General features: G+C 39.5%; 1 protein-coding gene across 6 annotated transcripts in view; it reads left to right on the forward strand.

Moving 5' to 3' along the window:
* enox2 (ecto-NOX disulfide-thiol exchanger 2) overlaps nucleotides 1–24,199 on the forward strand; it is a 168,463-nt gene extending 144,264 nt beyond the window's left edge. For all 6 annotated transcript variants that reach the window (XM_044205606.1, XM_044205605.1, XM_044205609.1 and 3 more), the window contains 7 exons: nucleotides 4,810–4,927; nucleotides 8,161–8,348; nucleotides 10,414–10,554; nucleotides 15,519–15,575; nucleotides 16,348–16,444; nucleotides 18,917–19,002; nucleotides 23,343–24,199. In XM_044205606.1, coding sequence (XP_044061541.1) covers nucleotides 4,810–4,927; nucleotides 8,161–8,348; nucleotides 10,414–10,554; nucleotides 15,519–15,575; nucleotides 16,348–16,444; nucleotides 18,917–19,002; nucleotides 23,343–23,474 — 819 coding nt within the window. In that variant the 3' untranslated portion in view covers nucleotides 23,475–24,199. The remainder of the gene's footprint in view (nucleotides 1–4,809; nucleotides 4,928–8,160; nucleotides 8,349–10,413; nucleotides 10,555–15,518; nucleotides 15,576–16,347; nucleotides 16,445–18,916; nucleotides 19,003–23,342) is intronic.
* Nucleotides 24,200–24,602: the final 403 nt, after the last annotated feature.

A 24,602-nucleotide genomic window follows, 5' to 3' on the forward strand; every position in this document is an offset into this window, starting at 1 on the left:
TAATACAGTAAGTACTTTGAATTAAGCTAGCTTACAGAACAGGTGCCTTCTCACGCCAGTCAGTGTGAGATACAGACACACCCAGGTCCAAACCTCTGCCCCTACCTCCTCCCCTCCCTCCACTACTGCCCTCCCTCGTGAATTGGATACAAGCTGCTGGGTGAGTTTTCCATCTCTAAGGGTGTCCCGGACACAGGTAAATCTGTACAAGCCTTCTCCCCCTGCACCAACAAATTTGAAGATTTTTGTTTGAGTGGATAATTAAGGAGGAACGTATTGAGACATAAAAGCGTATTCACTTTCAAATCTAACAGCATTTTTGTCATCTACTATCTGCTCACCATTTTTTCTCTCTGCCAAATGGAGCATTAATTGGCATGATGATGGGTTGTATGTAATGGAGGGTCTGGAGTTTGGTGCAGTCCTGGGTTTGGTAAGTTTCTTGGAACCTCTGTATAAAAAATCAACTGATTTAAGGTGTAATTTGGAATCTAATTCAGACTCTCACACAGCAGAAGCAGCAATCATCTTGTACAAAAACGTCTCTTTAAAGGTAGGTGTTGCAAAGTAAAATTGTTCTTCTAATTTTCAGATTTGCTGCCAAATCATGAAAATGATTGAAATGAATAGTACAAAACTTTACCCATCTGTAAAGGCAACTGTTTGTTAGAACTTGTTATGCTTTTAATAGCTTGTGTGGAGGTCTTTCAACACACACTTGATGATTAAGTAGAAAGCTGGTTGACGCATGTTTATATTGAAATGCTTGAGTACATGCCTGGTTGTGTGATGTCAGTTGTGTGATTGTCTTCCCTCGCTCAAACCTTAAGGGTCTCTCAAGGATCTACCGAGACATCTACTCTCTTCTATCTATCTATCTATCTATCTATATACTGTAGAAGGAAGTATTAAAATGTATGTGGATACCAGAGTGATTTTATCAGGCCTTAGGGATCTGTCCATTCTTTCTCAGACTTCCTTTATAGAGATGCTGTATACACACTGCATACACCATAGAGTACAGCATGACTATAGATGCAAGTGAGAGAGATCACTGTGGTTGGACACTCTACTGCAGAATATGTCTTAATTCAAAAAACATTGTTATGAAAAATTCCTTTAAAGGTCCAATGGGTAACATTTAGGAGGAGCTATTGGCAGAAATGGAATATAATATTTCTAAGTATGTCTTCATTAGTGTATAATCACCTGAAAATAAAAATCGTTGTGTTTTCATTTCCTTAGAATAGGCCCTTTATATTTACAGAGGGAGCGGGTCCCCTTCCACGGAGGCCGCCATGTTGCACCGCCATGTTTCTACAGTAGCCCAGAACAGACAAACCAAACACTGGCTCTAGATAGGGCCTTTCACGAGTTTCATGGGCCACCATAGTTTCTCCTACACGCTTGGAATGGGAGGGTGAGGCGAGCTGTATTCAAATGGTTGATAACGGCAATTTCACCATTAGATCACTAAATCCTAAACACTGCTTGTTTAAATGAAATCCTGGTTCAAACATTCTTTGTAGTTTTTCTCTTCCAGTTACTTTACACTTCATTATAGCTGTAAGAATACACTTTATAGTAGTCTTTAGTTTTTTATTTTGTGCGTGTGTGTTTCATGTTCTTATATCCCATTGGGGATTTTAACCTGAAACCACACTAATCCATGGGGACTAGTGTCAATGTGGGGAAAGAAATTGAGGTCCCCAGGGGTAGAGACTGCTTTTTCAGGGTTAAGACTTGGTATTAAGGTACAGATTACAATTAGGTTAAGGTTAGGGTAAGGGTTAGGGTTAGGCATTTAGTTGTGATGGTTAAGGTTAGGATAAGTGGTTAGGGAAAGCATTATGCCAATGACTGTCCCCCATGGGGATAGTGAAACAAGCGTGTGTGTGTGTCAGTCAGAGTGAGAGGCCAACAGTCATTTGAGTCATTTGGACTCAAAGCTCTTGGTTCAACATTGGCCCGACTTGAGTCTGTATCTCTCTGCAGCTGTCCTAAAGGACTCCTAAAAGTATATCAAAATATGGATTATCCTAGTAAAAAGTATTTTTGCCACCCAGCTACTATAATCAATATTTTCATTTTAACAATGGATCAAATTACTACTTGTATGTGAAAGGGGTTGTTCATAGTGTCAAAGCTACAGATAATTATCACCTGACTTAGCTCTACAGAGTGTTCAGCAGCTTTCATCTCATTGTTTTCATTTTACAGCCTACACCTTTACTGTTTTTGTTCTCTCCGGCCATCATTTCCAGCCACAGCAGGCAGCTGCTTTTAGCAAAATATATGTCAAAGCCAAACATAAGCTCAGTACCAAACAGCAGACAGAGAAAGTATTTACTAACTGGTGAACATAGTGGAGCATTTAGCAGCTAAAGAGCCGGACATTCCCCTCAGATGTCAAAAGGAAAAACAGAGCTAAAAGAGAGTGAATATTTGACTTGCATTCATCAGGAGGCCCCGAAAAACGATTCCAAAACAATTCTAATGTTGTTCTATAACTGCTGGATGTGTAAATAAGCAACTGTTTGCTGACAAATTCTTAAGGTAATGATATGTCAATGTTGTATTTAAAGCATGTTTCTGCTGCATCTTAATGGCCAAAAATCAATCATGGCAGGTTTAAAGCTTCATTAAACATTTAAACTACTAGGAAGTCTCCAACAACCCATAGAAAATACAGACCTGCTACACCATGGGCACCATCAAGTTGTTGTGGCTAACCTGTTGGCCAACAGTTGCCTTACACACCCAACAGCCATAGAGGAGCATGAACTTGTCATGTCATGTCATGTTTCTGGCCACTTGATGAAGAAGTCTAATATTCACTTGCCTTTTAGCTTTGCTTTGATTACCATCAACCACTGAGTAGATATTTGGGACTCTTGGTTTGCTACATGCTCAAATTTCTTCACCAGTGACTTATTTACTTCAACTCTATGTCATTTGTCGCTGGGCTGGTAGAGCGCGCTCAGCTTGTCTGAGCTGGAAACAGCTGCCTTTGGGTTATATATGTGGGTGTAATAAGAGCAGGAAGACGTGACCATACATTCTGTGTGAAGGTCAGAGAGCCAAAATAATGGGCTAAAAGTGTCAAAAGGCTGCATAGAGCTGCAGAGGTGGGTGCTAATTCTCAGTAACTTTGAGCACATCTGGTATTTCTTTTACATGGAGCGATTTGATTCAACATCAGAAAATTGCTTAATGCAGGTTTATTTTCACATGATCATACAGGCCTGCCTTAGAGGCTGCCCTGTCTAGGACTGGCTGCCTCTGGCCAGTGTAAAGAGCATAGGTAAGTAAGCACAGTTGCTCAGGGGTAGTTTATCATCAAATAGGCAGCCAGTTTCACTCTCAGTCATTGTATATTCAGTATGATTCTCTGGCCTGGAGGTGAAATATGGAGGAACGAGCAGCGGTGTTGAGTAGCTGCAGCTCCCAGGCAGAATCAGACAACAGCTGCCTCTCTCTATCAATGTTGTTATGTAGTGTGTGTGTGTGTGGTGTACGTGTGTGTGTGTGTGTGTGTGTGTGTGCACAATGTGCTTCATACACACCAGATGGTTGTGTGTCTCCTTGTGCATGTGTGTGTGTAGAGTACCTGTTTGACCTCTGCCATGGACTCAGGCTGATAACGTCAGCTGACAGATGGTCGTAAGTTTATTTACTCTTGGGCAGCTTTTTGCTCCCTTTAGCTTTTTAGGAGTATTTTTCAGCCTGTTGTTGTGAATTTGTCATTGACAGAATTTGTTGTACAAGAAGGAAGTTGTTTGTACATGTGTGTTTCAATACATGCTTGTTTAAATTCATCTTTATGTGTGAATGTTTTACATCTGACTTGATGACCAGATACCCTTGTGTGTATAGCTGTGTGTAAAATCCATAATGGGGAGCAATAGGCTTTATCAAGGCTGTGATAGGTTACTAAAGGTGAGCAAAGTGATAATTTTAATGCAGATCCACTGTAATACAGCACAAATCTCAAAGTGGTTTATGGAACTTTCATAAAGTCCATAAACTTTAATAACTAAATATGGTAAATGAGGCAATTTGAAGTTGCAGGAGGCAAGCATGGTCTTTGGTATTTAAAAAGCCATGCAAGCACAGATTCTCATAGACAGTATGTTCATGGTTTGGTCTAAGCGTGAACTGTCTAATGTGTGTAATGTATCAAAAGGATTTTGTTTGTTGGTTTTGCTTTTCTCTTGACACGCAACTGGAAGGTGTGTTCTAATTTACAGCCAATTAAATTGGTTGACCTTAATCTTTAAACCATTTTGAAACCTGCCTGTGGTTACTGGTTTCCAGATGGATGTAGTCATTAGTGATTCTGTCTGTAAGGGTGAAATTAGATTGGTATTTTATAGTTAATACCGTAGGTTTCCAGACGTGCACTCAGTTAGAATAAAACGTGTGTAAAAAAAGAAACAGTAGACATGATAAACAGTATTTGCACTAAGACACATTTTATAGCTGCATTAGCTGCATGAATGTGCTGTTTTCTCCAAGTAACAAGAACAGTAAAGTACAAAACTGTGGGGTCTGGCTATATTTGTCCTATGGCTGTACCATAGGAGGAACCCCAGCTCTGAGACCATCCTTTTCATCTTTATTCATCTACACTCCTTTGTTCTGTACTGATCTGTTATAAGTATCCCTTACAGCTAATGGTTAACATTAACAATGAAATCAAAGAAGTCCCTCACTGATCATCCTACTCATACTAGCACCTGCTAAACCGTGCATCACCCATGAGTCTTTGCAGTTCTGACCCGCCCGTCTTTTTGTTGTGTTTTGCAGGAGATTAGAAACATGCACAACGAGCAACTGATGGGCATCAGGCGAGAAGAGGAGATGGAGATGTCTGATGATGACATGGAGGAGGACGCCCCTGACAGCAAGGACTCCGAGGACTCAGGTATGCATATGCATCATATACATGCACGTATTCACACTTCTGTCAACATGACAGGCCTTGCACTGATCAAGGTCCGCAGAGGATGAACACAAAGAGCGTTGAATAACTGACGGAGACAGCTGTGTTCATCTGAAATGACAGTGATTATACCCTAAGCATCTGACAACCATCTGACAACTCCACATGAATAAAAAACACATTCAAAGTACATCAAGATGCTGACACCACGCACGCGTTACTGAGTTGATGTTGAACACGAGTACTAAATGACATCCACCCCAGTCCGCCCTGGTGAATGTACACAACTCCATACGAGTGTGTATGTGTGTGTGAATCTATCCACACCTGCCAGCTGCCATCTCATTTCAGACCAGTGTACCACTGAAGTGCCATAATCTTCTGTTTTTCCCTCAAAGGAGTCTCTTTGTGTTTGCTGAAGCAACAAAAACTAACGGTTCTGCCAATCTCTCAATTCCCATTACAATAACCCATAAGTCTAGAGTAGTCACCAAGGCAACATGCCTGTAACTGTAACCACCACATGTAAGGTCGTCTCTCATCTTGCGTTTTGTGCCTCTCTGTGTGTTGTTATGCTCTCTTCACATATTCTTTCTTCTTGCCTTTTTAATAATTCTGATCTCTGCCATTTGCTAATATGACAGCTTCTCTAATCAGCATGCAAATGTATGTAAATGCAGTCATCAACTCAACCCCTTCTCTTTTGCAACCTTGCTATTTAGCTAACAGTAATTAGCATTGCTGTCAAAGACCTGTCATGTTGCTTGATGCTACAGGATTGGCTGAGGTGACAGGTGTTAATGTGACACTTCTTGGTATTTGTGTTAACAGGTTGACCGTTACACCCCCTTTACTCACTAACCTTTAAGCAAAGGAGCATATTTACACGTCAACCAGCCCCGCTGAAAACACCAGTGTTATGACTGCAGCTCTTAAAATGTGAATCGATACTCTGCGTCTGACTCATGAACAGAACAGAAAGCAAAAGAACTGCTTGTGTGCATGACTGTACGCCTGTAGGTGTGTGTGTGTGTGTGTGTGTGTGTACATGCACGTTCATGGATATCTGCAGATCGATAGCGCTGCCTGTTATGTAACAGAAGTGGAATTGCTCAGAATCTGGCCAAGCGGTTGACATCTCCTCACACCTACTTGATGAGACTCTCAGATCAATACTCTTCTCACCTCAAACCTTCATTTTGCTGGGAGAAAAGTACACACAAACACAGCGTGGACACACACACACAGTCACCCAGCAAGAGTTCATTAACACTGCCAATGGTCCTTCATGATAGACTGCAGGCAGCACTCATGAACACCCACACAAAACCTAACCAGACACGCATTCATACACACTCTCACACGCACACACACGCTCACACAGGATGGGGCTTATCTCCCCATTCCAGTCAGTGTATTGCACTTTCCCAAAGAGCTTCCCCTCAAGGCCCACAGGAGGTGAGCAGAGCTGATAATACTGGACATCGCTGGAGCTGAGCAGGTCTCATGTAGTAATAACTCCCACTGTCTCCTCTCTTTGCTCAATAGGTCAGGTCAAATGTCCAGTAGAGAGCTATTGGACAAAATACTGTGGGATTATCACAGCTTTCAGTAGTCTGTGTTAATATGCAGTAGGTGTTTGATTATCGGACATGGAATGAATATCCAAATAACTTTTTTTGTCATTTCCAGGTAGCTTGACAACATTGTACCTTGAAATTTTAGACCCTTTTGTGTTAGGTAGATGTTTAAGCAAATTCGCAAGTATAGAATTCTTTTTAAGGCCCTGAAAGCCTGTTTTCTCAATCAGCTTCTTAATACAAGTGATGGGATCCTACATGAACACACTATTTACTACCAAAGTGAGAACAATTGTGGTTTCACATGAGATATTTCTGTATTTGTGTTTTCTGTCTGGGCTGTCAATGGAGTTGTGAAGTGGAGAGAGCCGCTGTTTTTCCCGTTCTGTATACCCATTTCAAAATTTTCTTTAAACCATAACCTCAGTTTTGCTCAACAGAGAAACACAAGGCTCTTGCTGATGATGTCACGATCATATGGGTTTATGTTATGACCACCAGTTTTATTTATTTCAACTTCGTTTCTGAGAAATCTTGTTTTGTTCGTCATTTTGACATGGCAGACAACTCTAAATGCTGCAATACCCATGAGTTTGGCCACCATTGCTATGTAGAAGAAGCTAGTCAGAGCTGAATAACACAGCACCATAGTTGCCAAATTAATCAAAAATTGACTCAGAATCCAAACGTAAATTGATTTAAGATGCAGATTGTATTGTCAGTTTTTTCAGCACCATAATCTTTAGCTTTCACCCACTGAATTTTAAGCTTGGTGATTAAATGCTTTTTATCAAATTGCACCTTGGGTGTTGTCATTAAATTCCCCCGAAGGTTTTTTTATACATAGGCTTGCCCCTACGATTTTTATCAAAGAATATATTATATAAGAATATATTTTCTAATGCAGTTGTTCGTCTTGATCATTCAACCGAGAGAATTTCACGCTGATCCAAGCTGTAGAGGTGCTCCAACTGTGAGTCACATAAAATTATCTATAGGAAAAATGAATTTGGGCTTTTACATCTGGAATGCCCAAGAGGCACTCAAAATGGCTTCTCACACTTGGCAATTCTATCAATCAAATCAAACCAGACCGACATAGTCCTGATGAAGCTGATTAGATGAGTTTGTGTTAATAAATTATGCATAAGGATATTTGCTGTTTGCTGTTATAGAGAAATATTTAAGGTTTAATTTTAATGCTACCTGGCTTATAGATACATACAAGATATTTTTCTGAAATACCTGCAGGAACAGACAGAGATATTTATCAGCAGACATCTATCAAGAGGACATTTCTTGTTTCAAGATGCCTGAAATTTGCATAAAGTAAAATTGAGCTCTACTCTTTCGCCATCATGCTTTGAATTTTACGATGCTCACTGTTTCTGTGCCTGCTGTCACTCAGATGGTCAATAAACAATCCGATCACGATATTTTGTTTCGTTGAAATGTATATGTTTCCACAAAAGAGACAGATCAGGGATAACTTGAACAAAAGCGTCACTGTGTAACTGAGACTCGGTTGGATGATAATGTTTAGTGATGAGGTGTAAATTGAACAACTTTGACATGTTAGACATAATTAACACCATATTCCTTACTGTTCTCTATACTTTATGTCTAAATCTGTAGGTGTTTCCCAAGCAGAGGCCTTAAAGGAGGAGAATGACTCCCTGCGCTGCCAGCTGGACGCCTACAGGAACGAGGTGGAGCTGCTCAAACAAGAACAGGGCAAGAACCAACCCATCAGGAGTGAGGAGGACAACACACACTCTCAGCAGCTCAGCTTCCTGCAGCAGGCTCTGCAGGGCATGCAGAAGGTAGCACTTTTTATATACACACACACAAACAGACACACAGAAGCATACAGACACTTTTTTTCCAATCATCTGTCCAACAATAAGTTTAATCTCTGCCTCGTTACTGTTCTGCACCAGTTTCTTTTTAAGAACAATGTTGCTCAGGTTAATCATTGAATTGAATTTGCCATATAAGATTAAAAACTCGACTGTCATTTATTCATGACACAGCGTACTATGTGGGAACAAGTTCAGCTGTCTGGAGCCGCTGTTAGTCTTTTCTGAAGAGCTGCTAAAAAATTATATTTTCAGATTTACTCTGGTTAAAGGAAAGCTCATTCACAGTTGGAATGGGTTTTAATTGGGATTGGAGGGTTGTGTGGTATGATTTGAACAGCGCACAGATACTTCTTGGAACAAACCCAAGGCTATTAAAACAATTTCAGACAATTTATTCAAAGAAGGATAATGAAAAGTATTGGATTTTTTCTTTGTTTTAAAATGTGCCTTGAATATCATACAGTATACTTGCTTCTGAATGTTGTCATCTTCAGTCTTTGTCAGGGATAAAACGCTGAAGTCCTTATTTCCATTGTTATTTTATTTTTACAGTCTACCAACATTTATCAAGACAGAGATGGGCATTCAATGTATTGTTGTATATTAGAATGTAGGAACTAAAACACTAGAAAATTTAATCATATGAACAAACAATTAATACAATACTTTCAGGAAGCAAGTAAGGTAAAAAAGTATCTGTACACACACTTTGCCTTTTAATCTACTTAATCTTAAACTGCGGTTTATAGTTCCTTCTTGACCTGGGAAACAGCTGTTGAGAATCAATCTCACTACAAAGTCCAGTAGTAGCTGGAGCTTTCAATAATATCACATGATCTTCATCAGCAGACAGAGAGAAAAAAATCCAACATGGACAATAATTCCTTTAGGTAATCAGGAGGGGGGGGAGAATGGATATTTGAACATCTACAATTCCTTGTCTACTGGGCAAACTCAATCTGCTGACAAAGATCATGTGATTCTGGTGACATACTACTATATCTTAAGTTTACAGGATGACCAACCTTTCCACTTTGGAAAGAACAACCCCTGTAATGTCAGAATCACTTAAATCTTCCTTTAAATACTAAAGAACTACTAAATTGACTCTTTGTGGCATTTGTCAAGTGTCCTCACTTAGCTAGCTGTCACAGGTAATGGAAATTATGATCGATTCATGTTTAAAAGAGGAGAATCCATTAAGGCCCTGCTGTTCATTTCTACTTGCAGAGAGTAATTACCTTTCCAGCTTACGTCTCTCATGATGTGTTTGTGAAAGATTAGGTGAATGGATTAAATGAATTGGAAGACACTGAAATTGGATACCTCTCCTTGCCAGGGTCCACATTGGTTGTATCACGCAGACATACAAATTGCAATGAAATATTATCAGCATGTACTAGCAACCTGTTTCCTCTTTTGTGAATTACAGTGCATGTAACACAAAATCACTTAATGTGTAGCTTTGCAGATGAAAATTCCTGGTTGTAAAGACCCCCCTGCGTCTCCCAGACCCTCTTTTTGTTGAATTTAACACAGCAGGAGGTGAATCTTTTCATCTGTGTTTAGCAGATAACTTCAGAGGACACATTGGAGATAAATATAGTTGTTAGCTATCAAAGCTTTCTCAAACACCAGTTCTTGTGTCACCCAAATGAGTGTTTCTTCCATGTGTAATTTGTAATTTTTGAGGGTTTACAAGCAAAGGATTTGGAAAATTGCTCTTCTTAGACACATACAACAGAAGAGAATAAGACAGATTATAATACAACAATTGTTTTCTCTCCAGAAATTGTTTATTGGAGATATAATGCACGTCAGTGTCTAATTGCTTTTTTGTATTATGCTGAAGTTCTAATTACTGGTGTAGGGATTACATGCTAGATATTAACAAAACAAATGGCTGATTGTTCCTCTGCTTTCAGACCAGTTTGAGTACGAGGTTAGTATCGTCACGGTTAGTTCACAGTAGGATTAGTGGCTTACCGTTCTCCCTATTTATTTATTTATTTTTTATTTTTTGCAGCAACTGTTAAAAATGAGGGAAGAATTAAAACAGCGGGAGGCAGAGCTGGAGAAGAGTTTGGAGGACAAACAGCAGCTGAAGAACCAAGTCCAGAACCTGAAGGAAGGACTCCAGAATCTGCAAAACACACACACAATGCAGGTTTGGTTTGACAGAAAACACACATTTTCCTTAGTGCGTTTTATATCCAAGTTCATGTCTGGGTTACTCTCTTAGTTTGAAAGTGAACACACTCTAATTTGCATTTTAATAAGAAAGAAATTAGTTCAAGAAGAGTTCCAATGCATGAAAGATATTGGGGAAATACATCATCAATAAACAAAAGGACAGAATGTGATAGTTGTAATATGTGGTTTTGGGTCGAGAAAATGACTCAGTAATTTGAACTAGTTAAAAACTTATTTCAAAGCTCATCAGATATCCCAGAATAGCCATTTTAGCTGCATCTTTATAATATCAACACTCCGGGGAAGGGCCTACCACAGTGAGACAGACAATTTCTAACTTCAGTCACTGTTCTGGTGTTCCCATTTTCCTCCCAGGGAGCTTAATTCATTCTTTTTTAACACCCAGCATAATCGACCCTTTAATTTCCAATTTCCCTCCAAAAAGGTTAATATTGCAGCTTTCAAATTTTAAGTGGCTCAGTAAAATGAGTTTATGATTTCCCTTCATTTAGCTTTTATTAGTGTACGATAATGCATCTCATAGAAAACATATTCAATCAATAATCATTTGAAGGACTAGTTGCCATCCTTTGTGTGTAGGAAACATTTTTAGTGTCCTTCAAAGTTTTTTCTGCATTAGTGTGAAAAACCCTCATAGACAAAAACATATTCACATCAGTGCTACATAAAGTTAATAAATTAAATGAGTGTTGGCTATACTATATCTTTAGTGCTCAAACAATTAGTCAATTAATCTATTAGTCCGTCAGCAGAAAACTATTTTGATAATCGATTAATCATATCAGTAATTTTTCAAGCAAAAAATGCCAAACATTTGCTAGTTCAAGCTTCTCAAATGTGCCGTTTGTCATATATGATATTAAGCTGAGTATCTTTGGGTTCGGAAGTGTTGGTCAGATAAAACGAGCAACTTGATAACATCACTTTGGGCTCTGGGGGATTATAATGGGCATTTTTCACTATTTTATCGATAGAACAATTAATCGTGATCTTCATCTTCATACATCTTTATTGTCAAATAAATGGCCTGCAGCCTGTTGCACCAGCTGAACGTAGTGAGGAAGTGTGACTGTCAACACTAATTGGGATGTTTTAACTGGTTAGTTTAACACTGAACTGTTGCACCATTTCTACTTGTGCTATAACTTACCTAAGTCAACGGCAATCAAAACATTATCGCAGTTATAGTGATGTGATGTTCCACCTAGTTCATCATTCATGTATGATAATATGGGACAGAAAGACTAACTGGTGATGAAAAGTGAGAGATATAACAACAGCATTTATTTGAAAAAGAAGACATATGTATGCTATCAAGTGTGAACTAGCTAACATGATAAAGACATCAAAAGTACCACAGAAGCAATTGATCGTTGAAGTATTAATGAGGTAACAGACCAAGTGAGCATCACTGATCACATTCATATAATCCATAATATGGTCATAAATTATAAAAACATCAACGAAAGTCTCGCAGAGTCTACAGGCAAGCAAGTGTTGCCAGTGTTCCCATTTCACAGTCGGTCACTGTACAGCACAATACCAAGCATTCATATTGCTGCACGTCACCGTCATAAATGTAAAGGGATGTCATCAGTCACGGGTGCAAATATTGAGGAAAATGTTCCTCTGGCTCTTCTAACATTAAGTCCTACCAGTTTTATAACCGTTCCACCATGGAAACACTTAAACGATAGGTTCACAGTTTTTTAAAGTATGTCTTAAAACAATAGTCAGGTGCCCATATGAACACTGAAACAGGTTTTGCTTGCCATAATCATTCCTCCTGTTCATACTGGCTAGTAAGAGATCCCTTCTTAATGCACTTCCACTGTAAGTGCAAAAATACTTTCTAAAGTTTATCTGAAGTTAATGAGGCTTCAACAGTCTGAGTTAGAGAATGAAGTGAGTAGCTTCCAAAGTTACAGTCTTTTGAGTATGAAATTCCCTTTTTGTGTTACTGTCCCTGCACTGCAGCTCAGCACAGAAACACATCTGTGAAAACACAAAGAGGGAATTCTGTACTAAAAAGACTTTAGCTTTGGAAGGTATCCACTTAACTTGTTTTACTGCTGTAGCCTCATATCATTTTCACATAAAACTTGGAATGTATTTTTGCACAGAACTCCCCTATTAATTTCCAACTAAACTACGTTTAAACTTACATATAGCCGGTGCAACAGCCTGCTGTAGTGGAAATTCCTGTAACAAAATTACAAATAATTAAAAATATGTCAAATCCATACAGTAACAGACTATACTGTTTATCAATTGGTCTCACATCATCTTCAAATGCCAAAAAACATACTTTATTACATAAACCCTCCATTATTACACACAAACTAAATGCATTTTCCTTCAGATTTGCTCTCCTCAACTAGACAGGATGTTTTTTCCTTGTGTTATTTTGTCCACTCCTCTGTAACTGCATGTTCTCACTGCAACCACATAAAAAAAACCCGGAAGAAATCCATTCATTTCCTAACTAGAAACATATTGAGCATGGTTCACCGCAGTCAAATTGTTTCCTTATTTGTCTACAGCTGAGATTATATGTGACATCAACCACCAGCAACCCAATCACGTACTCTCATTCCTGAACATTTTGTCCTGTGCACTACATCAGCACTGGCATTACACAAAGCAATCATTTTGTTTTAATTGACCAATAGGCAGTAACTAAAAGATCATGTTGATATCAGTATGGACACGCAGTTACAGTGTGATTAGCAGATAAGGAGATATTACCTGTGGAAGACATTGCGTTAATGTAAACCACTGGTGCTGTCTCAGGGCGATAATACAAGGCCACATCATCAGTTAGAGCCACGCCTGCTACTATATTTATCCATCCCAACATCACATTTGTTATTTGATTGAATGTGCTGCTTACATTGAGGCATGTTTTTCCCAACAAAACTCCATCTAATATTGATTAGCGGCGAGCTGTTTTACTACAAGAGTACACTGCTAAATACAGTGCACTGTGATCTACAATCTTATTAAACAATTTCAAGTTTCAAGGGTCATTTTTCTCTGTTAAACATGTCATGTTTACTAATGTTTCAGGTGTTGTCCCATATTCCCAGTATTCAAACGCTAATGTTTGTTAATGTTCCTTCTAGCTTGGTATAATGAGAGGAAGGGCTGTCATTAAAATGAGCCTCAGGTTCAATCGCCTATTAAATTGGATAATAATACAAATGAGAGGCTCTCAATCCACGTGGGGAGCTGCTCCATGTGTCGTTTGTTTGCTCTGAGATGTACGAGCCGACTGCAGGTTTCATATAACGCAGAGGTGAATTAGTAATTTGTCATCGCGTCAGATCAACCAGAGTGACAGAGTTGTCAATAGCACGTTAATGGTGAAGAGTTTGATTTAGATATGTGTCCCCACAACTGTGAGCCCTGGGAACTATGCTAATTAAATTCCTGCATATGGGCAAACATGAATCATGAGGCAGTCTCATTAAAGGGAGAAAGCGAAATCAATTTTTGGGTGTAGGTTTCTCCAAAGATTAGCGGTTGTTGTGGGGTGATTTGTCATGTTGAAGAGATCTCTTCATGCCATCAGTTCTCCTTCACTGGTTCAATCACTGTTCCTGCTGTCACCAAGCTGTCACCACACATTACTGGACTGACCCCAGTACAGGTCATTGAGGCTATTAACCATATTACTATTAAGATCACAACAAAGGTGTAGTGCTGCCACTAATGATTTTTTTCATTATTGATATTTGATTAAAGGAGTACTCCAGCGATTTAGTGTTGCATTTCTACAAAGTGGGGTGGACTTGCAAGAGCCACATTAAAGAAAAACTTGTCAAAATTGAAGCAGCAGAGGCTGAAAGATCCTCATATTTAGTCCCTAGTATGAGTCAGCCTCCAAAGATGCTCAAGCCTACACTTCCCATAATGCAACACAACAGCATTTTTTCATCAGACCTTTCCTGCCTGGCTATGTCCTTCAAACTCCCCACCCCACCCCCCACAGTTTTTTATTCAGGTTCGCTGTTTAGAAATGTTTAAAAGTCTTGTGCTCGAACCAAAATAACCCTGATGACATTAGCAGTTTTATTATCTCAGACTTTCAAAAGCTCCCTTCAGAGCCACAGAGGACATTATACAGCTGGTACAAACTGAGTAGTACTCCTCATTACAAGTGAACTCATGATCATGTGCTCCTCTAATGGATCAACCACCGAGTCTATAAAATGCAGAAAATGGTGAAAAATGCCCATCATAGTTGTTTTGTCGAATTTCCAAAGATATTAAATTTATAAAAATGAGAAAAGCACTAATACTTGCAAATGAAAGTGTATAGAAACTAGTTAGCAAGTGAGCATAAGAGTGAAATGAAATGAAGTTTTGGATAATAAATGGTTAAAACATCCAAGTCTACTACTATTCGACAATTCGGGGGTCACTAAGTCTTGTATGGATTCACATGCGCAGCCACGGATCCAAAACACATTCTGTGTTTTCTGAGGTGAAGTGCTAGCGAATAGTTCCATAAAGCCATCCTGTCTGTTGAAGGGGTACCCTGAAGGGGTACTTAAGCCCACCGTATAGGGTTATGGGCGTAGATCGAAACAAAAAGGTTGACAACCACTGGGCTCGTCGAATTAATCAAGTAATTATCTCTGCGCTAATATATTCCCAGGAAATCAGAACTCACAAAGTCTTGCATTGTTACAAATGTAATAGCTGACTGTTGGTTTTGAAAGAGAGTTAATTATATCCATATGGAGTTCAGTGTCTCTGCTTTCCTTGTTTGTTAAAAATCAGCACATTTCTGGACATTATTCTAAATATAAACAATGATTGTATTTGTCTGTTTTGTGCATGACCACACTCGCCTGTCTGTCTACATTAGTTTCTCTATGGCTTTTCCTCACATGTTTCTAATGTGTCCAGCTGGAGATGTCGAAGCAAGCTGACAGAGGCAGCGAGGAGAGCGCTAATCAAACCAGTGTAAGTGGAAAAAGGTTGAGCCCTCCCCACTCCTCTCCAGATTTTGTTTTGTGTCCTCATTCTCCCATTTTCTCCTTCTTCTTCTTCTTCCTCCTCTGACTTTCCTCTCTAACCTCTTCCAGTGACATGACAGATCATTACAGACCAATCCAATTCACTGCGATTGCATTTGTCATAGAATAAATCACGCAGACATAACTGGGCTAGCAAATAAAGGAGTCATAAAGTCAAAATGGCTCGCACATGTGCGTATGTGTACACACCCACACACACTAGCAGGGTGTTATGAATAGATTAAAAACAGAAAAAGGCCACCAGGCATCCCACACAATAAGTGGAAACCATACACACAATACTATGTAGGACAACAAACAAACAAAAACTCTTCTGTTATTCCTCTGCCATTTTTCTGCCACCTGTCAGAGATCTGAAACAAACACCTTGATTATTTTCCTTCCAAGTCTTTTCCTCAATCTCCCTCTATTTGTTCCTCTTACAATCGTCTCTTTTTTGAGTTGGTGTGTGTGACATGCATTTCATCCCTCTATAAGAAATATAGCTGCTGGCTAAAAATTCTCCCTCGCCTCATTATCCTCGTCTCTCTGTACTAATGTGTTGGTGGTGAAACTTTCTGATGTGTTCGTTCTTATTCGTGTTGTCTTTTTATTGTCTGCCATGCGTCAACTTAAGTTTAAGCTTGTTTACTTCTCATCAGCCACAGTCAAACAGAGGCTGGTAGCAAAATAATTTAAGGTAACTGTGTGTTTTGTAGGAAGCCACAGTGGTGTCTTGCAGTCAGGAGAAGGAAGGTCCCACAGAGAAGAATCCACCGAGTCCTGTCCACTCCGAGAGGGAAGCTCTGCTAGTTGGTACGCTGAATCTGACTCTGACTCTGACTCTTGCTGTATTTTTACCTATGAACTGCTCAATAGTAGTAGGAACTCAATCCAAGCAAGCACACACGTGCATTATTATGTAATAATTTGATTAATTGCACGTTTGGGAATATGCACCACAAAAGCACAATATGAAACTGAAAGGTTAAGCACCCTTTAAAGCAGCAGTCAATATGCTTCAAACAAACTATGTTGTACTGCTGATCATCTGACCATATCTAAAGGAAAAAGTGTTAATACCTGTTCTAAATGGCCACACAGCTATCCTAGCCGCCTCCTGGCTGAATCCCACCGCCTCCGTCATCTCTCTCCAAGAATTAAGGTGCTTTCATACAGCGAGCGGTTGCCCCCTGGCAACATCGTTTATTTTGAATCAGCCACCACGACTCCCAACTACCAGTCTGGACTCTTTTAAAAAGCAGCTAAAAACCTGTTTGCTCAGACAGGCATTTAGTATTTTATGTTTTAACTTGTGTCTTATGTCTGTTCCCTTTGTATATTTTATCTGGTGTTTTATCTTTGTTTTATTTATTTGATTCTATTTGATTTTATTTTATTTCTTTGATTGTGAAGCACATTGTGACTGGTGTCTGTGAAAGGTGCTATATAAATAAAGTTTGCTTGCATTGTTTGCTTGCTCAAGGTGGGTCCTGCATTACTGCCGGCATTAGGGCCTGTCTTGTAGAGGGGGGCTGGTTTATCAAAATCTGGTTTATCTGGACCTATATTATTTCAGGTTATATTGTGCTTACAGGATGCATATTCCTTAGTAACTTTATGTTAAATAAAAGTACCTTTTAATTGACACACAACAAACTGGGTGTCAGGAAGTATTCCAGCATAGTTATTGGTTGGTTTCTGAGGCTGCAGGCACTGTACATGATGGGTATTTGAAGGGGCCAAGATAAAACAAAATTCACAGAATCGTGGAAAAGGGGGGTCAGAAGGGGCCCACAGCTCAGTTTTGCCCAGGGCACTCCAGCAGGTTACCCTGGCCTTGACTTGTAAAACTGGTAGCAGGTGTGAAAGCTGCACGAATGCATACAGAGTCAGAAGAAACACTCAAACTGAGGTAAACAAACAGATTTGCTCTGTCTGATGCAATAAAAGGTGTAATATATAGTTGTAAGACTCAAAGGAGAACACAAAGGAGGAAATGTGGTGTAATTAAGAGGAACACTTGGAGATTCTGTTAACTTTTAAAAGTGTTTAAAGATAATCTTTGGAAACATTTATTGATAATACATGAGCCTTAGAGTGAGCGCTAACACTCACTCATATTCTAGCAATCTGCACACACATGGAGTGTGAGGGTCTGTACTGTCAGTTGGAGAACGTGTTCATTGGCTCTTTAAAAGTAATGTAACTTTTCCGCATTAAAATGTCTAAAACCGACTAGACCTATGTTATATATTTTGAGTTGTGTACTTACACTATCCCAAATGTTTCCAATTTTCAAACCCAGAGAAATCCATAATTTTAATCAAGGTAGCGGTGCGTTTCATTTAGTCACCAGTCAGTGGCGTTGTGGTTGATAAAAGTCAAAAGTTTTAAGCCACATTTTTACGATACATTTTTTTAAAATCTTGTTTTTTTTAATTATATATTTTAACCGGATAAAGCATTTTAGTCATTGGCTGGATCTTAAGTTATCAGAGATTATCAGCGTTATTGGCAGCTCAGCTTGTAGCCCCTCTGGGACGTCCCGTGACTGCCGAACAGTGTCGGAGAAACACTGATTTTTAACGTAAAACTGTTTTGGAGAGGAGGAGACCTCTGCAGATTATTCGGCTCACAGTAAAAACCTCCTGAATGGTGAACACTGAAGGAATCCTACCCGGGAGAAGCTGACTGCAATGAAGGCAATGGTGGGGAAGACAACAACTCCCATGATCCCACGCTACTTCACAACGTGAAACTACGTCTTTTGTTGTTTTGATGTGAGAGACCTCTAGCAGCAGAAATTACATACTGTGGTTCAAGACAAATAAACACAAACAGCTCCTCTTAAAAGTCTCAAGTGATTGTGATATTCTTCTAGTGTTCAAGCCAATGGAAAGCTTCACGACTGTTTCAACTGCTGGTCCCTCGATGCTCTATAGGTGGTTAGTAAGCAGAGGAGGAGGATTATCTCTCTCCTGGCTCTATCTGTCAGCTGATAGCAGATGGTTTGTTTGAGCCGGGGGAGAGTATGGCTTTGATGAGAGACGACATCAAAGCTGTCATTAAACACTCCCTCTAATCTGGAGCCACAATATACAAGAGGCTCTTAACAGTACTGGTACTCTGGAAGAAGCCACTCGAAGCTTGTGTTAGACTCAGTCAGAGGAGAGGAGAAGGAGTACATCCTCTGGCAGTTTCAGTGTTTGACAGGTGACAGAAACTGGAGGCATTTAACATGTCTCTGCATTAACATCTTTGCTTGATTTGTTTGTTCTACCTCAGGGATCATTTCGACGTTCCTGCACGTCCACCCGTTCGGAGCCAGCATCGAGTACATCTGTTCCTACCTGCAGCGTTTGGACACCAAGGTAACAGGCATGCATGAATCAAAACTTCCTCTGTGGAGTAGATTAGCAGAGCCGGCTTTCAGTATCACTTTAGATGATATGCACCCATACAGACAGTGTATGGGTGTCAGTTATAAAGTGGTATTGACATTCTCATCTAACTCTCTGCCAAAAGTATCCCTTTCAACAATCTAGAGCCAGAATAATATTGTTTGAATTTTTTGGTAATCTCATTGAGATTACGATCTCTTTTGTAAGAAAGGCCTGACTTCACATGGGTTCAGCAAAATACCCAGTTTTGTTAAGCTCCAACACTAACTACTTTCTTATCAAACTTTTTATCTCTCTTCACTCTTTTTTTATTAGCCAAGAGCAATGAAAAGATATAGGTAGCAGCCTTTTTCTTACTGTCACTGTCGCTGGTTAAAATGACAGACTTTACCAGTGGATCAGCTGTAGATAATTGGCGTTAATTCTGTAACGGCTAAAATGAAAAGTTTGTCTGTTCTGTGGTTAATGTGCACCCAGCAGCTGGTGTCTGTATTCAGCCAAAGATTCATTCCACAACACCACTGTATGTCCACCAATAGACTGTGTGTTTTTGTAGTTCAGCAGGGACCAAAAGAGATGCAGCTCTTCTCTAGAGAAATAATCTAGTTTATCACTTTGCATTAATTTAAGAATTAGTTTGGTAGAAGTTTGATTCATATCATATCAACTTTTTAATCTGATCAACTAATACTTCTGCATTAGTATTCGTACAGTAGGCTACAGCTATTAATTGAACATTGATTAGGCTGCCACTAAAAACTGTAGTGTTTCTGCCTTCTAAGCCAACAAAAGGTGTTTAGACAAAGAATCTTATTTGGTAAGTGGATTCGATTCTGGATTTGGATTTGATAAAATGCTATCGAACCCCATCTCTAGACCTGAGTGCAACAGAGGGGACATTCGCAGAGAAAAAGACAAATAGTCAGTCACAATAGCACAAACAGCATCAGAAACAATTAGACATTTCTAAATATACGTTTGGTTGGAAGTAGAATCCAAAATACTTCAAAATCGATTTTGGAGGGGTGCCCTTGCTGCATGATGTCCCCTCTCGCTCCCACATTTCCTGTCTCTCTTCAGCTGTTACCATCAAATAAAGGCAAAAAGCCCCAAAAATAATCTCAAAAAAACAATCTGATTTGGAGAAAGTTAAACTTTGAAGACAGTTTCTCTCACTTTTCTATCCTGAAATGTCATAGCTATATGTCTAGCCATATCTGGCTAGTTGTGTGATTTCCCTTGATGCCAGAACATATTAAAACTAGATCCTTCATTCTGACACTTGAAGTCAAACACCACCCTCAATCTGCAGACACCCTTAGTTTCCACTCTGTCTGGCGAAGCACAGCTACTTTATCCCCATCTTTCCTAGGAGGCATTTTAGACGTATTATCGCTCTTCACTGCCACTTACATGCAGCTTTCAAAATGCCAACTTTCAATGTCACCTCTAAAAGGTAACACTAAGATTAATGGCCTTTTCTACTCTCTGCCCCGACAAGAAGACCTTCAGAAAAAATGGAAGATCTCACCACTCCCTTTACAGTCGCCGTCACTGACCAAACAGAAGACATCCGGGCTGAAACCCTTAGATTTCAGGCAACTTAAACTAAGTCATTATTTGGAAAAATTTTTGTCATCTTTCCCCAAGAAATTACAGTTCTCTGTATCAACTGTGCTCATCACCACCCTGACTCATTCTCACATTCTCACACATGCAAAGAATAGAGTGTGACTGTCTTCTCTCATGCCTTTTGGGTTTTTTGTCTAGTGTGTCTGTGTGTTCATGTGTATGTGTGTATGTGAGCGTACACCCACACTTGTCTGTCTGTGTGCGTATGAGTTTGCCTGTGCATCTGTTCCCGCACCAACTCTCCACTACACACATCAAGAAGCCCACAGAGTTTTGTCAATATCACTGGCTAGACCTCTTCAACAACAAGCCCAATCCTCTCTGCTTATCTAGTGGCTCCACACACAGCTCCATTGTCTGTAATGACACACCAGTCCTATCCCTATGATGGACCTTAATGCATTCTGACATCAGCACAGGGCTGGAACAATCTAGTTATTAATGCAAGACACAGTGGCTCGTCTACAGCAGCTCGTACAGTGGATTTTGGCAGTGTCACCTCAGGATTTCAATTGACTGATGATCCTCTGCCCACCCGAGTGGTGTGTGCCAGATTACGCTTAGTCTGCAATGCTGTCACACACTCGCTATGAATTTACTTCGATTCTCTGATTGCAGTGGATGTGTGAGTGAATGTTTTGTGAGTGTGAGTAGAGATGTGGACTGTGTAAAAGAATAAAGTGCAGATGTATGAGCATTGTCCAAAGTTAACGCATTGGTTTACTTGGCAAGGGCAGGGGGGAAAAAAAACAGTGCCCTTTTTTAAACAGCAGAAATAATGAATAAGCATTTTTCATAGCAACATGCCCTTGTAACTATTTTCTGAAAAGAATGTGTTAATTTAAAAATCAAGGAGCGTAGGTGCAAGGATTCTTTTTTTTTTTTTTAAATGGCATCAATGAAAAGAGTAACGCCTGCACACTGCTTCCAAACCGCAAATGTATTTAAACGTATAACATTTCATCCAAGTCAGATCTTGGTATGGCCAAACTGTTTAAAAATGGTTAACACACATATCAAACAGAACAGTAACAGCCAGTCAACATACTGGTTTATTTGAAGCAGAGGGTTTTTTTGTTGTTTTTTTTAATTGCTCACAGTCACAGTAAGTGTGTAGTAGCTGGAGTTTAAGATCTGGCATTCAGTCGTCCTCAGTTTTCATCCAGTATGGAAGATGGAAGATTTTTACAGGTTGTATAATAATGTTAATAGTATAAACAACAAATAAATGTAACAAATGGCTCAAAACCTAATATAAATACAATAGTAGGTTAATAAGGTTATAATTAAAAACTATTACAAACAATTTTGATAAGTCCAGGTGATAAAAATTAGTTTTAAGTAGGGATTTACTAGGGCACTAAGGGCACTGACTCTGAAGATTCAAGAGTCAAAGCTTTATTGTGATGCGCACAGAGAACAAGTTGCATAGCACAATGACCAACTCAGCTTGCTGTCCTCTCTGATTGCAATCTATATAAAATAAATACTTAAAAACTAAAATAGGAGAACGCAGAACAGGGGAAAGAAAATCACTTAGCTAAGTAAAAAAATATATGGTATACAGGCTGGGACCGCTAGAAGGGCTCTCCAGAGTATGCCACACTACATTTAGGCTCATAGGGGGTTAACAAATCATAGATATAAGCAGAAGCCTCATTATGCAAAGCTTAAAATCATTAAAATATTAAAATCAATTGGCAAGCAGCCAGTGAAGGAAAGCAAGGACTTGGCTCATGTGTTTGCTTCTCTTGGAGCAGAAAAATTCCAGTGGCAGGGCTCTTTACTAGCTGTAGTCGTTAATATGTTCACTGTAAGACCAGAATAAAGCACATTACTGTAATCAAGCTTGGGGGAGAAAAAAGCATAAATGACCTTCTCTAAGTCTACAAATAAAAGAAAATACCTGATCTTAGTAATGAGTCCTGGCTGAATAAAACAGTTACATGAGCATTATATGACGATTCTGAATCAAAATTAAATCAAGATTATCAGCTTCAGGCTTCACACCTGTTGATAGGCTATCCAAACTAGACATTAGATCATTAACAGTTAGTGCTGGTTCTGTGAAGAAGAGTTACAAAGATATCTGACTTGTAAGAATTTAACTGCTGAACATGTTGGACATCCAACAGTTAGTATTGGAGAGACAAGACATAATGCTGAACATATCTGTAAAACCAGGCTTTAATGGGACATAAAGCTGTCATTCTCATAACAGTGAAAGTCAGTTTTGTGTCTATGGATAAAATATCCCAATGGTGGGAATATGAATAGAGAATTATAAGGGACCTAACATAGACCCTTGTGGAGCCCCATGAGATAGTGGAGCACTAGAAGAGGCTCCACCAACCTCTGGTGAAGAACCTACCATAGGAACTATGATCTCTCTGAACATTTCTCAAAAGTTGACTATAATGTCATGGGCCAGTCTGTCAAAAAAACAAGCAAAGTTCAAGGATAATTAAAATTGAATGAAACACTGTGTCGGCAGCAAGTCACTGGTGACCTACTGTAGACCATAGACATTTTTTTTCTCTAAAATCTCAGATAAAATGGCAACTTGGAGATGGATCTAAAATAATATTGGGTGTATGACAATGTGCAGTCTCTGTTAATACATGTGGACTTCACTTTGCTCTTCGTCTAACCCTGCTCTGATATGTGTGTGTCTGCAGATTAACCCCAGTGAGGTGGAGGCTCTTCTTTCTCGGCTACCCTGCACCTTCAGACAGGAGCTGACTGGTGTCGGAGCCAGTTTGGAGAAACGCTGGAACTTCTGCGGCTTCCAGGGTATCAAGAGCACATAGACTCTGCTGGTGACACTTCTGGGACATGGAAGAGACGACAGGCAAACGAGGCCACATAAGGGACACTGTAGAGATTTGACAGACACAGAATAAAGCCTACAAATATCAAAAACAGTGGACTGTACCTGACTGTACCTGACTGTACAAGGACACAGAAGACTGAGCACAGATCTCACATCAGGAAGGAATGTTACATGAGCATTTCAGAGACTCTGTGTAGGTGGCAGATACATTAAAAAGCCCAGCATTTCCATGGTTACAGGAATGTTGACAACCAAACCACGGTGACAAAGTCTTCATAAGCTTCAACTCTCAGTTTCTCAGTGTCTGCAAAATATTTTTAGACATAACGACTCTCTGGGAGTCACAGAAGAGCACCGATTCCTACAGTCACTGGATTATTAGGTAGTTATCGACCGCATGGGCAGGGTATTGTACTTTCTGAGCCTGCAGTTGGCTCTGTATGGTGTCCGTGTGGGCCAGGACTACAGGGCTAACCAAGGAGGCTAATCAGGGTCTAACTGAACACTTCAAACCTCCGAACCCTTTGGCCTCCCTCTCTTCTCTTTTTGCTGTTCCTGGTTTGTAACATAGATCAAAATGGATATATTTCTTCATTTTCTGTAAAGGCTGTTAACAGTTGCATAGAATCATTTGTTGTAATACACTGTAAATGCTTGGATGATATTTTTGATTATAAAAAGACATTTTTGAGTATATAAAAATGTTTGAGTTTATTTTTTATATATCTGATGCTCGGAGAGGCTGGTTGTAAAATATGTGTGTGTGTGTGTGTGTGTGTGTGTGTGTGTGTGTGTGTGTGTGTGTGTGTGTGTGTGTTGAGCCTGCCATCAGTCCTGAGAGTGGCACACACATACACCTGCACAAGACAAGTTGTCTACTTTCAAGTTTGTGCCCATTTTTGCTTGAAGGGCATTATTTTTTCTGATGAGATTTGAGTTTTTAAAACCAGCTAAGAACAGTAGCTGGTTTAAAAAACAAAACAAAACAGCTACTTTAGAACTTTATATAAGGGCATTGGTGTCTTTCAAAAGCCAATTAAACCTGGCTCTCAGCCTGGCTAAAGGCATAGCACAGCAGCATCACATTTAACTGGGAAGCACACCT

The sequence above is a fragment of the Siniperca chuatsi genome, linkage group LG8 (genome assembly GCF_020085105.1).
Source record: "Siniperca chuatsi isolate FFG_IHB_CAS linkage group LG8, ASM2008510v1, whole genome shotgun sequence".
NCBI classification, from domain to species: Eukaryota; Metazoa; Chordata; class Actinopteri; order Centrarchiformes; family Sinipercidae; genus Siniperca; species Siniperca chuatsi.